General features: G+C 54.6%; 1 protein-coding gene across 1 annotated transcript; it reads left to right on the forward strand.

The window, feature by feature from the left end:
* Positions 1 to 232: 232 nt before the first annotated feature.
* Positions 233 to 12,223, forward strand: PRIM1 (DNA primase subunit 1). The gene is made up of 13 exons (XM_030554664.1): positions 233 to 379; positions 1,196 to 1,353; positions 3,558 to 3,664; positions 4,002 to 4,075; positions 4,737 to 4,873; positions 5,261 to 5,319; positions 5,897 to 6,006; positions 6,713 to 6,804; positions 7,435 to 7,552; positions 8,168 to 8,237; positions 9,008 to 9,099; positions 10,430 to 10,528; positions 11,277 to 12,223. Exons 1-13 carry the CDS (start codon positions 277 to 279, stop codon positions 11,294 to 11,296), a joined length of 1,239 nt encoding a protein of 412 aa, XP_030410524.1. The 5' UTR covers positions 233 to 276; the 3' UTR covers positions 11,297 to 12,223.
* The last annotated feature ends 1,094 nt before the right edge of the window (positions 12,224 to 13,317 follow it).

The following is a 13,317-nucleotide window of genomic DNA, read 5'->3' on the forward strand; positions in this document are numbered from 1 at the left end:
CGTGGCAGGGGGTGCCCCTGAAGTCAGGGCTCTGCGGGGGGGGTGCAGGGCGCAGCAGCCCCCCAGGCTCGCGCTCCAGCCGGGCTGAGCTGCATGGGGAGTCCCGGGCTTTGCAATGCCGGGCGGGGAGAGGGGGCGGAGAGAGGCCCCGCCCGGACTACAGCTCCCAGCCGCCCCGGCCCGGCCCCACCCTGCCCACGTGCGCCGCGGCAGAGCCGGTTCCCGCGCGCGCGGGCCGGTCCCGGTCCCGGTCCCTGCCCTGGCGCCAGGCGGGCCATGGCCGGGTTCGAGCCGGGCTCCCTGCCCGACCTGCTGCCGCTCTACTACCGCCGCCTCTTCCCCTACGGGCCCTACGGGCGCTGGCTCAGCTACGGCGGGGGTGAGCGGCAGCGCCGGGGGGCCGCCGCGGGCTCCAGGGGAGAGAGGGGGGGTGCACGGGGTGTGGGGGTGCATGCACAGGGAGATGGGGTGCACGGGGTGTGGGGGTGCATGCACAGGGAGATGGGGGTGCACGCACGGGGCGGCGGGGGGTGCACGGGGAGTGCACGGAGAGATGGGGTACATGGGGGATGTGGGAGTGCATGCACTGGGAGATGGGGTGCATGGGATGTGGGGGTGCGTGCATGGGGTGTGGGGGTGCATGCATAGGGAGATGGGTGCACTCGGGGTGGTGGGGGTGCATAGAGGTGCACGGGAAGATGAGAGTGCATGCAGGGGGTGGGGTGGATGGGAAGAAGGGGGTGCATGCAGGGGGTGGTGGAGGATGCATAGGGGGTGCACGGGGTGTGGGTATGCATACAGGTGGCGGGGAGGTGCATGGGGTATGGGGGTGCACGCAGGGGACGATGGGGTGCATGCATAGGGAGATAGGGATGCATGTACAGGGAGGGGGCATATGCACGGGGGGGGAATTTGAGGGAGGAGGGAGCGTGTACATTGTGGGGGCAGGGAGCAGAATGGGGAAGTGTAAAAGGGAGGGATTCTAAACAGCCCAGGTCCTGAAGTTGGGACCCTTCTGGGGTGCGGCAGGAAAGGAGGGGTGAGGGTCTGCATGTGGGGAAAACCCCAAGCTAGGAGACTGGGGGCTGTCAGGCCTGAGGGCCGTTAGATTGGGCTGTGTGTGTGAGTGCCGTAGGGAGATGTTCGTGTACAGACAGTCCAAGTGCAGCTCGATTCCATGCCGGTTCCCTTGCAGTGGTGAAGAATTACTTCCAGCGGCGGGAGTTCTCCTTCACGCTGCGTGATGACGTCTATGTGCGGTACCAGTCCTTCAACAGCCCCCAGGAGCTGGAGAAAGAGATGCAGAAGATGAACCCATACAAGATTGACGTGGGAGCCGTGTATTCGCATCGGGTGAGAGATCTGGTACTCTCTGGTCCGGTCTACATGTAAAACATACATCAATATAGCAATGGAGCTCCAGGGTCTAAAAATCCACCCTCCTCATAGCCCCTCAGCTCTGCCAGCCTAGCCCAGGGTGTAGATCCAGCTTGGTGGACGAATGAATGCTACCGTCACTCAGAAAAGTGGAGATCCTTGTGTCTACATGATGAGTTTACAGCAGGATAGCTGTGCCACTCTAGCACCTGGAGTGTAGACAGGCAAGTCACCGAGGTGGCTTATCGTTTTTCTTTATTGATGAAGAAACTGAGGCAGAGAGGAGGAAGTGGCTAACCTGGGGAGAGGGATGACCTCATTAATTATAGCCCTGACCTCGTTCCCAGGTAATATTATGGAACCGCTGATACGGGACTCGATAAATGAAGAATTAAAGGAGGATAATATAATTAATGCCAATTAATGTGGGTTTGTGGAAAACAGAGCTTGTCAAAGTAGCTTGGGATCTTTTTCCGATGAGACCGCAAGTTTGATTGGTAACAGTCATAGTGTTGATGTAACCCAGCGGCTCTCAACCTTCCCAGATGACTGTCCCCCTTTCAGGAGTCCCAGTTTGTCTGGTGCACCCTCAAGTTTCACCTCACTTAAAAACTACTTGCTTACAAAATCAAGACAAAAATACAGAAGTGTCACAGCCCCACTGTTACTGATTGCCTCATTATTACCATGTAATTCTAAAATAAATCGATTGGGATATAAATATTGTACTAACGTTTCAGCGTATGGTATACAGAGCAGTATAATCGAGTCATTGTCTGTATGAAATTGTAGCTTGTCTAGTTTGCCAGTGCGTTTTATGTCGCCTGTTGTAAAACCAGGCAAATCTCTAGATGAGTTGACGTCCCCCCTGGAAGATCCCTGCGTACGCCTGGTTGAGAACCACTGACGTAATCGACTTCTGCAAGGTGTTTGACTTGGTACCACGTGCCGTTCTGATTAAGAAACTAGAATGATGCTAAATCAACACGGCACGTATTAAATGGGTTCAAAATCGGCTGACTGCTGGGACTCGAATAGTAATTGTAAATAGGGAATTATAACTGAGAGGGTGCGTTTCCAGGGGGGTTCTTGACCCTATGTCACTGAACGTTTTTATCAGTGACCTTGAAGGAAACGTCGAATCGTCACAGAGGAAGTTGGCAGGTGACACACAAGTTGGGAGCGTGGTAAATAATGAAGAAGATAGGTCACTAACAGAGCGATCTGCTTGCTACACTGGACACATGCGAACTGTGTTTTTAGTAGGGACTAATGTAAAGTTGTACACCTAGAAACAAAGACGCCCAGGCCCTCTGCGCTAACCATTTGACCATATTACTCCTGGAGCTTGGGATAGAACCCAGGAGTCCTGATTCATATTCTCCAACCATCGGACTAGCAGGAGATCCTAGGAGTCCTGACTCCCAGCCCCTCTGCTCTGACTATTTGGCCAGTTGTGTTACGCATACCATGGGGGTGCAAGAGGTCTTCCAGGGGAGGCGTCAGCTCCTCTAGATTTGCCAAGTTTTACAACAGGCGACAGAAAAAGCCCTAGCGAAGTCAGGACAAACTACAATTTCATACAGACAATGACTAGTTTAGACTGCTCTATATACCGCACACTGAAGTGTCAGTACAAGATTTATATTCCAGTCGATTTATTTTAGAATTATAAGGTAAAAGAGGAAGTCAGCAATGTTTCAGTAACAGTGTGGCTGTGACGCTTTTGTATTTTGATGTCTGATTTTTGTAAGCTGGTAATTTTTAGTGAGGTGAAACTTGGGGGTCCACAAGACAAATCGGACTCCTGACAGGGGGACAGTGGTCTGGAAAAGTTGAGAGCCAGCCCCTGACTCTCCTGGCCTCCCAGAGCCGGGACTAGAACCCAAGAATCTTGACTCCGAGTCTGGTTCGGGAAGTGCAGTGTAGGGTCTGCTTGACGCTGCTTCCTCTCCACCGACAGAGAATGAGAGCTGGGCGAGGTGCTAGTCCCCCGGGGCTGGGAGAACATCACAAAATCCTCGGTAGCAGCAGCTGCCACAAGGGCTGGTGGCCAAACCCATCCCCATTGCCTTGTGATGCAGTGACTCGGTGGCGTGTGAACGCAACGCCGCTGGCTTAGCAGGTCACATGGAGGAATCCCCGGCCATCGAAACTGACCCGTTCTTCCCCTTCTGCAGCCCAGCCAGCGCAACACCGTGCACATGGGTGCCTTCCATGCTCAGGAGAAGGAGCTGGTGTTCGACATAGACATGACGGATTACAACGACGTCCGGAGGTGCTGCAGGTATTCGCTCTTGCCGTCTGCTCCTAGAGAGCCCCAGTGAGCACAGACATATTGTGAGACAGTCCCTGCCCCAACCAGCTTGCAGTTGAAAGAGATGAAGCAGACAAAGGAACCCCATGTTACAGATGGGAAAACTGAGGCATGGGGTCAGGCCAAGGTCGCAGACATGCTGCTCCAGAGAGTTTCCGCCCTGACTGTGACCAAGGGGTAGGCAACGGGGCGTGGTTCTGACAGCAGGACCCTGTGGCTGCTTGGTTAGCCGTGCCAGGGCATGGGGGTTTATATTGTGGAAGGCTCATGCTTACCCTGCCTTGCTTCTGTGCCGTTCTCCTTTCAGCTCTGCTGAGATCTGCTCCAAGTGCTGGATCCTTATGACCATTGCGATCCGTGTCATCGACCGTGCACTCATGGGCAAGTACTGGCCACGCCCTTTGGGTCCAAACACTGCTGTATTCGCCAGTCTGCGTGGCACCGTTGGGGCTCTGACGTTTCCTCTCTAGCCGTGTTCCGAACATCTGCGGTGATGTCTCCCCCACGCTCTCCAGGGAGTCCAAACTCCACCAGGCTGAGAGCTCCTTTGGCAACTCCAACTTGTGTAAAACAGGACCCATTTCAGCTGCTGGGCATGTGGTGGTGGGACCCGCAGAGACTACAGGTCCCAGTGTGCACTGCAGATCGAGATGGAGCACTGCATGCTGGGATATGTAGGCCACATATATATTGGCGAGAGCCATGTGGGTTGCTGTAGCCCAGCTTGCGGGCTGTTCTCACTGGCCTCCTGACCAGCTCTCGGTGTCACTTATGATGCCTCTCGTTTTAACCTGTTTGCCAACAGGGATACGGGCTAAGCCAGGCAGGGCAAGGGGGCTTGTGGGGCACATGGGATGCAGAATAAAACAGGGCCTCCCTCAGGTCCGTTTGCAGACTCCAGAACGTAACCCCATGTGTCCTGGCCCTGCGTGGGACCTAGGGGGGCCAAGAACTCTGCTCCACAGAGCTTTGCTTGTGTCCTGTACAATCCTTGTTTCCAATCCAAGCTCTGTGCTGACTCTGCTCCGTGTCCCCCCTGCAGAGGATTTCGGGGTGAGGCACCGCCTGTGGGTGTATTCGGGCCGGCGAGGCGTCCACTGCTGGGTGTGTGACGACTCCGTCCGGAAGTGGTCGTCCGCCATGCGCGCCGCGACGGTGGAGTATCTCACCCTCGTGAAGGTACGTGGGAGTTGACGGGGCGGGGGTGGGCTGAGAAACTGGCTGCGTCCTGTCTCTCTTCTGAAACCAGGCTGTGCCGAGCGCAGCAACGCAAATACGGGGCCTGTCGGTCGCAGGTCCTCTCTGGCCCCGGTCACTGTGGTATCAGCAATGGCTTTATCCAGTGAGTCTGAGGCTGGGTCTGCAGACTCAGGCTTGCAGGGCTCTAACCTCCAGGGTGTCTGTGGTTGATCCGGAGCGTGGACCCCAGCTGGAGCTGTGAGCATTCAGGGCCCTCTGCAGATGGTGCCCTCGAGCCAGAATCTTCCACCCTCCTCGCTCAGCGCCTGCTTTCCGGGTAAGGGGAGGGGTTGAGCTGTACAAACCGTCTCCTCTTTCGCTTCCCAGGGCGGGTCCGAAACCGTAAAGAAGGTGAACCTGACCGACCCCATTCACCCGTTCATCAGGTCAGTTGCCGTGACGCTGGATGGCGTCTTATGTACATCAGCCTGGCTTAGTCATATGCCGCGCCCTGCTCATTGGGCCTGGGTCTCGGTTGTATTCAGGCCCCTCTGTGCCGCTTAGAGCAGCTTAAAGTGGGTGAGAATGACTCCCTGGGAGCCTCCCCGTGCTGGGGCCCTCCCAAGTCTGGCATGGAGCAAGACGTAAGGGGCTCTGCATCTGCTCTGTGCCCAGCCCCTGGCATAGGGGGCAGGTGAGGGTGTGGCAAGATCACACTGAGTTATGGCTAATCTCTGCTTCCCAAGGGCCACAGGGAGAGGACTGTATGTTGGAGCAGCCCTGGGGCTACTCTAACTTAATCAGGAGACAGGCAGGATCCTGCCCGGTCCCAGAATACAGCTTAGATCCCCCTCTCCCTATGTGCAGGGAGGAAGTAGCCAAGCGTCCAGCCCGCCATGCGGTGTTAGAGGCGTCAGGGTTAAATCCAGGCATTGTGTTGCCTTCCTCTGCCAAAGTGCAGCTCGTCAAGCTCCTTAGCTCTCTCATCCTGCCCCTCCCTCCCACCCCCACTTGTTTCCCCAGCAACTCGCTGAGTCTGGTGGAGCCGTACTTTGAAGAATACGCCCTGGTGGGCCAGGATATCCTGGGCAGCAGCGAGAGCTGGGAGAAGGTGGTTGCCCTCGTCCCAGAGTATATCCTTTGGCTGTTCGGGGGGGCCTTTTTGCAGCTCAGCGGTTGGGGGGGTGGGGCAGCAAGAACTCGAGGGTCCTGGTTCTTGGGGTCACCTGAGACATAGGTGTGCGGGATGCGCCAAGGTGCCTTCACCTCGGCTCTAAGGGTGACGTCTGTCAAGGAAGCCTGCTGGGCAGTAAAATCGACAGGCTGAGCCTGTAATTCCCGGGAACTGCAGTCTCTTCATGCTGCCAGGGGTGGGGGCTGCCCATCGACCGCAGTGGAGCAACACCTGTTTGCACCTGCTGGGGCTGAAGCCCCCAGAGTTCTGTCCTGCCTTCACTTGGGACGGTCTCGGTCAGGGCTTCTAAGGGCTGTCGCGTTACATGCGTTGTAATGGACCAATAGCCGGGTCTGTGGGTCAGATCTGGGTTTCAGCTGCATTTCCCCACTTCTCCGAGATGGGAAAAGCTCGTGGCGTTCCCTTGGCGCTAGAAAAATATGAAGGCGTGTTTGTGAGATTGACATACCCTGTTGTAAGCTCCTTGGGCAGAGACCAGGCGTCTTTGTCTGTCTCTGGGGGGTGCTTAACAGAGCCCCAGTCTCCGTGCTACCGCTGTTCGGAGAGTGACGCGGCTCTTGCCTTAGGAATACTGGCGCTTTGGGCTTCTCTTGACGGGGGGTTGGCCCCTAGGAGAGCCTTATAACCCCTTAACAGCTGATCACCAGTTCGAGAAAGCCTGCTGCGGGAATTCCCCAAAAAGCATGATTCCATCCAGCGCTGGGAGCTCCTGAAAAAGAAAATGGAGAAATGCAAGGTAAGGAACAGACCAAGAATCTAGCTGGGGACGGATGTGAGGCTCGTGGGGGATGGTTGGTCGTCGGGCCCAATTTTTCCCCCCCGTTGGCTTCAGTGCTCTTAGGATCAGGCTCTGGGGTCTGATCGAATGTATGCTCTGCTTCTGCCCCAGCCCTGTATGCCGTATCCAGAGCTGGGCATGCCCCTAGAATAATAACCATGCCTGGCTCTTATCTGATGCTTTCCATCCATCGACCTCGAAGTGCATGCCAAAGATCAGTATCATTCCCTCCCATTTTACAGATGCAGAAACTGAGGCACGGGCGGTGGCAGGATTTGCCGGTGGTGGGATTTGCCAGTGGCAGAGCCGCGAATAGAATCCAGGCTTCTGAGTCCCAATCCAGCACTGGTCCCCGTTCGGATGGGGATGCTATAGGGTGTGCCTGCCTTGCCAACAACACCCCCTGGCGAGGGGTATTCCCTGGTAGCTGTCTCTCATCCAGAATCGGGGCCTCTGGCTGTACCTAGGATGGTGATGTCCTTGAATCTCTGGGGTGGGACTCGGTTGCAGAGGGCGCAGAGACAGGGAGCGTATGGGGCCTCGTAGCACAAAAGATGGCCCGACCCGTGACTGTCTGTCTGCTCCTAGCCCTGCCATGCAGAGTGGGAGATCATGCTGCAGTACTGCTTTCCCCGGCTGGATATCAACGTCAGCAGAGGAGTCAGCCACTTACTGAAGAGTCCGTTCAGCGTCCACCCCAAAACAGGTCACGCGCGCGTTGATGTAGATCCGCTGGCCCGGCCCGGCGGGGCGGGGCGGTCATGTTGTCCCCATTCTGCGGGTAGGGAATCCCACCAGCGCAAGCATGAGAAATTCAGCCAGCCGCCCTGAAGCCCCCTCCTTGTTTCAGACCTGGATGGGGAGCAAGTTCCCTGCCAGACACTCCGCTGGCTAATGCAATGGGGGATCCTGGCACCACAAGCTCCCTTTCGGGCAGAGAGCTGACAGTCAGCTCCTGCCTGCCGACCCACGTCTCTGTGCAGTCCAGAAATCCACACTGTCTTTACCTCACCTTCCTCCTCTCACACCTTCGCTAGCATCGTTATACATGTCCTAACACAACCAAAAGACAGTCCCATCCCCTGCCTGGGTTCATGGTCAGCTGTGACTGCATCTCGCTGTGCTTCTATTCCCGTCCCAGCTCTGGCTGTCTCTCCACCTGAGACTTGCAGCACACCGAGGTTGCTAGCTCTTTATGCCAGGGTTGTCTAGCTACTTTCTTGTGCAGGTGCCAGCCCAAGGGACCCTGACCCCTCATTGTGGCCTCTGGGTGACACAGGAAACGCAGCTGGTAAAGTGACACTGGTTTTGCCTCTACTAGGTCGTGTTTCAGTCCCGATTGATTTGAGGAAGCTGGATCAGTTCGACCCGTTCGCCGTTCCAACCATAAGGTACCGGTGATGGGCCAGGATTGCAGGACCTCCCTCTCCGCTTGATGGGGCGTCTGGCCATGGAAACAATCACTTCTGAACGCTGCCTCTGCTTGAGTCTGGGATTCCAGCGTCGACGGGCAGAACCCTTTTGATTTGGGGGGAGATCAAGAAATGGGGAGAGAGGAAATGGGGGACGCCCAGAGCCCCTGCCCTGTGTGGCAGATGCTCAGCCATCAAGGAGAGCCTGAGGAAGAGGAGACTTCATCCTTCCTAGCATGTGGCCTCCTCTTTGTAACGTCACGATCTATGGTCAGGGAACGAGCACGCCGGCCACCTGCCAATCCAGGGAGTGTGGGGAAACAGTACTTTGGAGCGGGGAGACAAAAGAAAGAGACCCAAAGCTCCTGGAATGGAGCAGGGGGCAGCGAGAGACTCGGCCCCGAGCATGTGGAGATCAGGAGACACCCAGAGCCTTTGGTGTGGGGGGGACAGGAGGGTGGCACATGGGGAGCCATGGGGGGAATGGAGCCTCCTAATGAGTGTAGACCCCCAAGGTATTTACCAGCGCAAGGTGGATGGTTTGTTGGTTTTTAGACCACAGGGCAGCGAACCCCTCTGTCACGTGATCTGTCTGGCGCAGAGTGGGCCGGGTCAGTGCTCCACGAGCGAGCGGCTGGGCCATGAGGCTGCCCTGTGCTGCTCTGGTCTGTGGGGCCGATCTGGGCTAGAGGCTAACTAGCGGCATTGGGTAGCCAACTGTAAAGGACTCTCACTCTGCTTGTTCTTAGCTGCCTCTGTAGTGAACTGGACATGGCTCACGAGGAGGAGGATGGAGAGAAGGAAAACGAGGCAGAGCCGGAACCCAGACGCCGCACCAGGGGTGAGTAGTCACGAAAGATGCTGCTTTTATTAAAGCACATTGATATGGGACCTCGGACGGGAGCATGGTCTAGGGGACAGGAGACCTGGGTTCTCTACCTTGCTCTGTGCCCATGGACAGGGCACGTTCCGCTCTTTGCCTCAGTTTCCCCTCCCAGCCCATCTCGTCTATTTAGCTTGCAAACTATCCAGGACCGGGGCTGTCTCTCGCTGTGTGTCTGTGCAGCGCTCGGCCCAGTGGGGCCCGAACTTTGTTGGTGATGCTGTAGAACAAAGAATAGGGGGCTGGGCGGGATAGATCAGTGGTTTGAGCATTGGCTTGCTACATCCAGGGTTGAGAGTTCAATCCTTGAGGGGGCCATTTAGGGATCTGGGGCAAAGATCTCTCTGCAGATTGGTCCTGCTTTGAGCAGGAGGTTGGACTCGATACCTCCTGAGGTCCCTTCCAACCCTGATAGTCTGTGAGTCTATGATTATAACAACTGAGGTCAGGCGTGGCAGCTCCATCTGGGCACAGGGGGGACTAGCTTATGTGTCGACCCAGCGGTCGATCTTGAAAGTTGATACCCCTCTTTCCTAGTCAGTATTTCCAGTCCCCAGAGCGGTCACACGACAGCCTCAACCAGGATCCCCTCACTCCCAGAGCCACTCGTCAACCACGGAATATTTTTGCTGAGGGCTGGCTCGGTTTCATGCAGCAGCCAGAGCTCCTCCAGGGTGAACAGCAGAGGTCTTCAGCTCACGAAGGGGAGGAAAGAGGCACCCCCTGGAAATTGCTGCACCCGGAGAATGAGCTTTCAGAGTAGAACAAAAAGTGCCCCCAGAGTTAGAATTTTTCCAAACTCGTGGCATAATCCCAGATGTGTAAATTAACTGCTGCCAAGCCCAGTGGCATTTCAGTAAGAATTAACACCTTCCTCTTCTGTAGCATTTTTCACGTTATCCCCCTTTTACAGATGGGGAAACTGAGGCACACAGGAGAAGTCACTCCAGCAGGCCAGTGGCAGGGCTGGAAATTGAACCTGGGTCTCCTGCGTCATGAGCCTGTGCACTAGCCAATAGGCAACACTGTCATTCTGAGGTGGCAGTGTCCCACTGCGGCATTGTGGGCAATGCCAGGGGGAAATTTTCCCTGTATGCCTGATGCAGTTAGTCAGCGCTGAAACTACGAAGGCTAAGTTAAGATACAGGCCCGGATGGACGTTGAATTCATGTCACCTCTTGATACACCCAGCCTTGAGAGCCCAGGTTTGAGGGATTGTAACATGAGGCATTGCATACGCTCTGTATGGTCGGCAGATCCTTTGCACGTCTCTCTCTTTGTCCCTTAGACTACAAGAAAACCAGCTTGGCTCCATACGTGAGAGTGTTCGAACAGTTTGTGGAGGAAATGGACAAGTCTCGCAAAGGGGAGCTTCTCAAGAGGAGCGGTAGGGGCCGAGGAGGGGACTGGGCAGGGCCTCTCCTCCAGGCTGCTCGAAATCTTTCAGGGCTCTCCCTGCCCGCAGAAATGTGGTCCTGACTGCCAAGCATGGGAGGGGGCAATACTGCCCAATGATCAGCGCACAGCTGCCTGGGTTCTGTGCCAGCTGTGCCACTCACTAGCCGTGTCACTTCAGCTCCCCTTAGGTTGTGTCCTCCCTGCAGGTAAGAGAGATGTTTAACTCTGGTTAAACCAGCTGAGGGATGAACTGCGTTGCTCTCGTCAATGAGAACGTAACCAAAAAGGTCAAGTGTCTTAATGCCCATCAACTTCTGCCTACCGCAGCGATACTCAGACTGGCTAGCTCTTTGGTGTGTCCCCTGCGGCTCTTTGCAGCACGTGGTATTCAAACACCGTGATTTAATTATTAGCCCATCAGGATGCTTTTGCTGTGTTATTAACCGATTGCAGTTGAGCAGATAATAGCACCTGGTTAGTCATTTTGCTGTGAGAATAATATATACACTAAATATTTCCCTGTCATTCCGGTTAAATATCAATATAGAGCACCTGTCGTCAATGAAACAGTGAATTCACATGGCGGTGGCTCTGCTGGGTAATGCTGAGCGCTGATTTGGCTCCTGAACCGCTGAGGTCTGAGTATCACTGGCTTAGAGGAACAGAAAGGCAAACGTGTAATAAGCCACGGGTGCAGCTTTCTCTGTTGTTTAAGATCCCGTGTTTCTTTCCTTTAGACTTACAGGGAGATTTCTGAGGTTTCTAGCGTCTCCAGTGGGGAAATCTACATCTGCTTTGTCCAACCAGCCGTTACAAGAGCTCCGATCAGACTGCTCTAGTTACCTTATTCTTCTTGGCATTAAAGGCTTTGCCCAGCAGGCTTCCAAGAAAAGGAAACCCAACTGGTCTTGCCTACTGGAGAGAGAGGATTTGGATGTTCATTGAGCCTGGGCTTGGAGCGTGCGCTGGGAGAAGACTACGCTGTGGATTGTTGACAAGAAATTAGAACTGCTTCCTTTTGCATGAGGTGACGGGGCCTGGGCTGATGTCAATTCCTCCCCTCGTCTGCAGAGAGCAGGCGGATTAACCCATGCGTCCTGTTTGCCGGCACAAGGGCAAGGCGGAATTTTCCCTACCTGAGCAAGAGCCCTTGGTAAAGTGGGAATTAGGAGAGAGGGGATCCCAGCTGGCTGATAAGAGAGGAATTCTCATCCGCTGATGGATTGCGAGGATGCAGGGGTCTGGAATCGGCACCTGGCTGCTGCCTACAAAAACACGGGTTTTTTTCTGTCAGGGTAACTCTGCTGCCTGAGCTCTAGGACAAACCGTTATTAATGGAAGAAGCTGCCTGGCAGCCCCAGATGCGTGAGCTTGGACCATTGGATTTGTCATTTCTAAGCAATGGTTTCTCGGGCCCAGCTCTTCCAGATTTTGACCTTGACTGACTTATTCCAGATATCAAAGGCTACCCCAGTTGTCCCTCCTCCTGCTTAATGTTCCCTTCTGGATGCAGCCTGCGTAGTCCTCTCCCTGCTGCAGGGTTTAATTCGCAAGTTCTTTATCTCAAAGTGTCAAATGACTCCAGGCAGCCTGGGTCTGATGGCCCAGTAGGAGGCGCTCTGTGTATCCTTCTTTTGTACTTTTTTTATGCAAAAGGAAAACTATTAAAGGGTTCCGTTAAAGACCATGTGTCCTTTTGGTGGTGGTTGTGCTGTGGGCTGCTTGCTGGGTTCACGGGGCGTGGTTGGGAAGTTACCAGTGATCCGAAAAGGTCACTAGACCCCCACATGTCTCAAGGGAAAGAGTAGAGGTGGGCTTGGAGCTAGGTACAGGGCTGGAAAGGTCTGAGGGATACAGTGAGCAATAGGTACGTGGGTCCCTGGCTCTTCCATTTTGTTTGTTGCTCCCTCTTTGTGTTCTAATGCTGAGGTTAGTCATCAAAGTAAAGAAACAAACATGACTCAGATGTGGGATAAAGTGAAGGCCCCCTGCAAGTATCCTCTGCCACTCCCCTTTTCCCAGAGCCCTTTGGCCTTTAAAGGCTCATGGTCAGATAGGTGCAGGGGTTACCTGTTGTTTTTTTTTTAACTCTGTTCTTTTCCAGACAGCCGGTCATTTAAAGTCATTGCTAGGCCAATCACATTGTGAGAGTGCCCCCTGCTGACCTTCAAGGGACAGTATCCACTGGAGTCAATTTCTGAAATTGACTCAGAAGTTATTCCAGACCCAGCACCACCCCCCTGCCGGCATCTGTGGGTTTAAAATCACATTTTGTTTTTCCATAGATGTTAACGCCGGTTAGATCATCTCAGCTGACCCCCTGTATAACACAGGCCAGAGATGTACAGCCCCTTGCACGCGTTGGGCACAGATTGGAAGAGAGAATGATTTTACTCTCGGCCATCCCTCTTACAGGAATCTGAGGGGTGGCGTTTCCTAGTGGATAGAGCGCCACACTGGGAATCAGGAGACCTGCGTTCTGTTCCCAGTTCAGTGGGGCAAATCACTTCACCTCCCTATACCTCAGTTTTCCCGTCTTTAAAATGGGGATAATGATAGTAGATCCCAAAGGGAGGTAACAGATAAGAGCAAGGGGTTATTGTTTGTACCAGTAGAAAATAAAAAGTTCAGACATGCTGCTTAAGTTGAAAGCTTCCCCTTTTTGGCCTGCCCTGGACCCAGGCTCAGAGGGATAGGCGAGACAGAAAGCTCAGTGTGAGGGTCATTTGCATCCGTTTAGCTAAAGGGGTGAATTTAAATGAGGTTAGAGCCCTCTGG

This window comes from Gopherus evgoodei, chromosome 3 (genome assembly GCF_007399415.2).
Source record: "Gopherus evgoodei ecotype Sinaloan lineage chromosome 3, rGopEvg1_v1.p, whole genome shotgun sequence".
In the NCBI taxonomy this organism is placed as follows: domain Eukaryota; kingdom Metazoa; phylum Chordata; order Testudines; family Testudinidae; genus Gopherus; species Gopherus evgoodei.

Bases quoted from the DNA above. Each gene is read 5' to 3' on its own strand.
- PRIM1 (XM_030554664.1), top strand. From the start codon at position 277: ATGGCCGGGTTCGAGCCGGGCTCCCTGCCCGACCTGCTGCCGCTCTAC. The intron at 380-1,195 runs GTGAGCGGCAGC...GTTCCCTTGCAG, and splicing joins CTGGCTCAGCTACGGCGGGG to TGGTGAAGAATTACTTCCAG. The intron at 7,553-8,167 runs GTCACGCGCGCG...TGCCTCTACTAG, and splicing joins CAGCGTCCACCCCAAAACAG to GTCGTGTTTCAGTCCCGATT.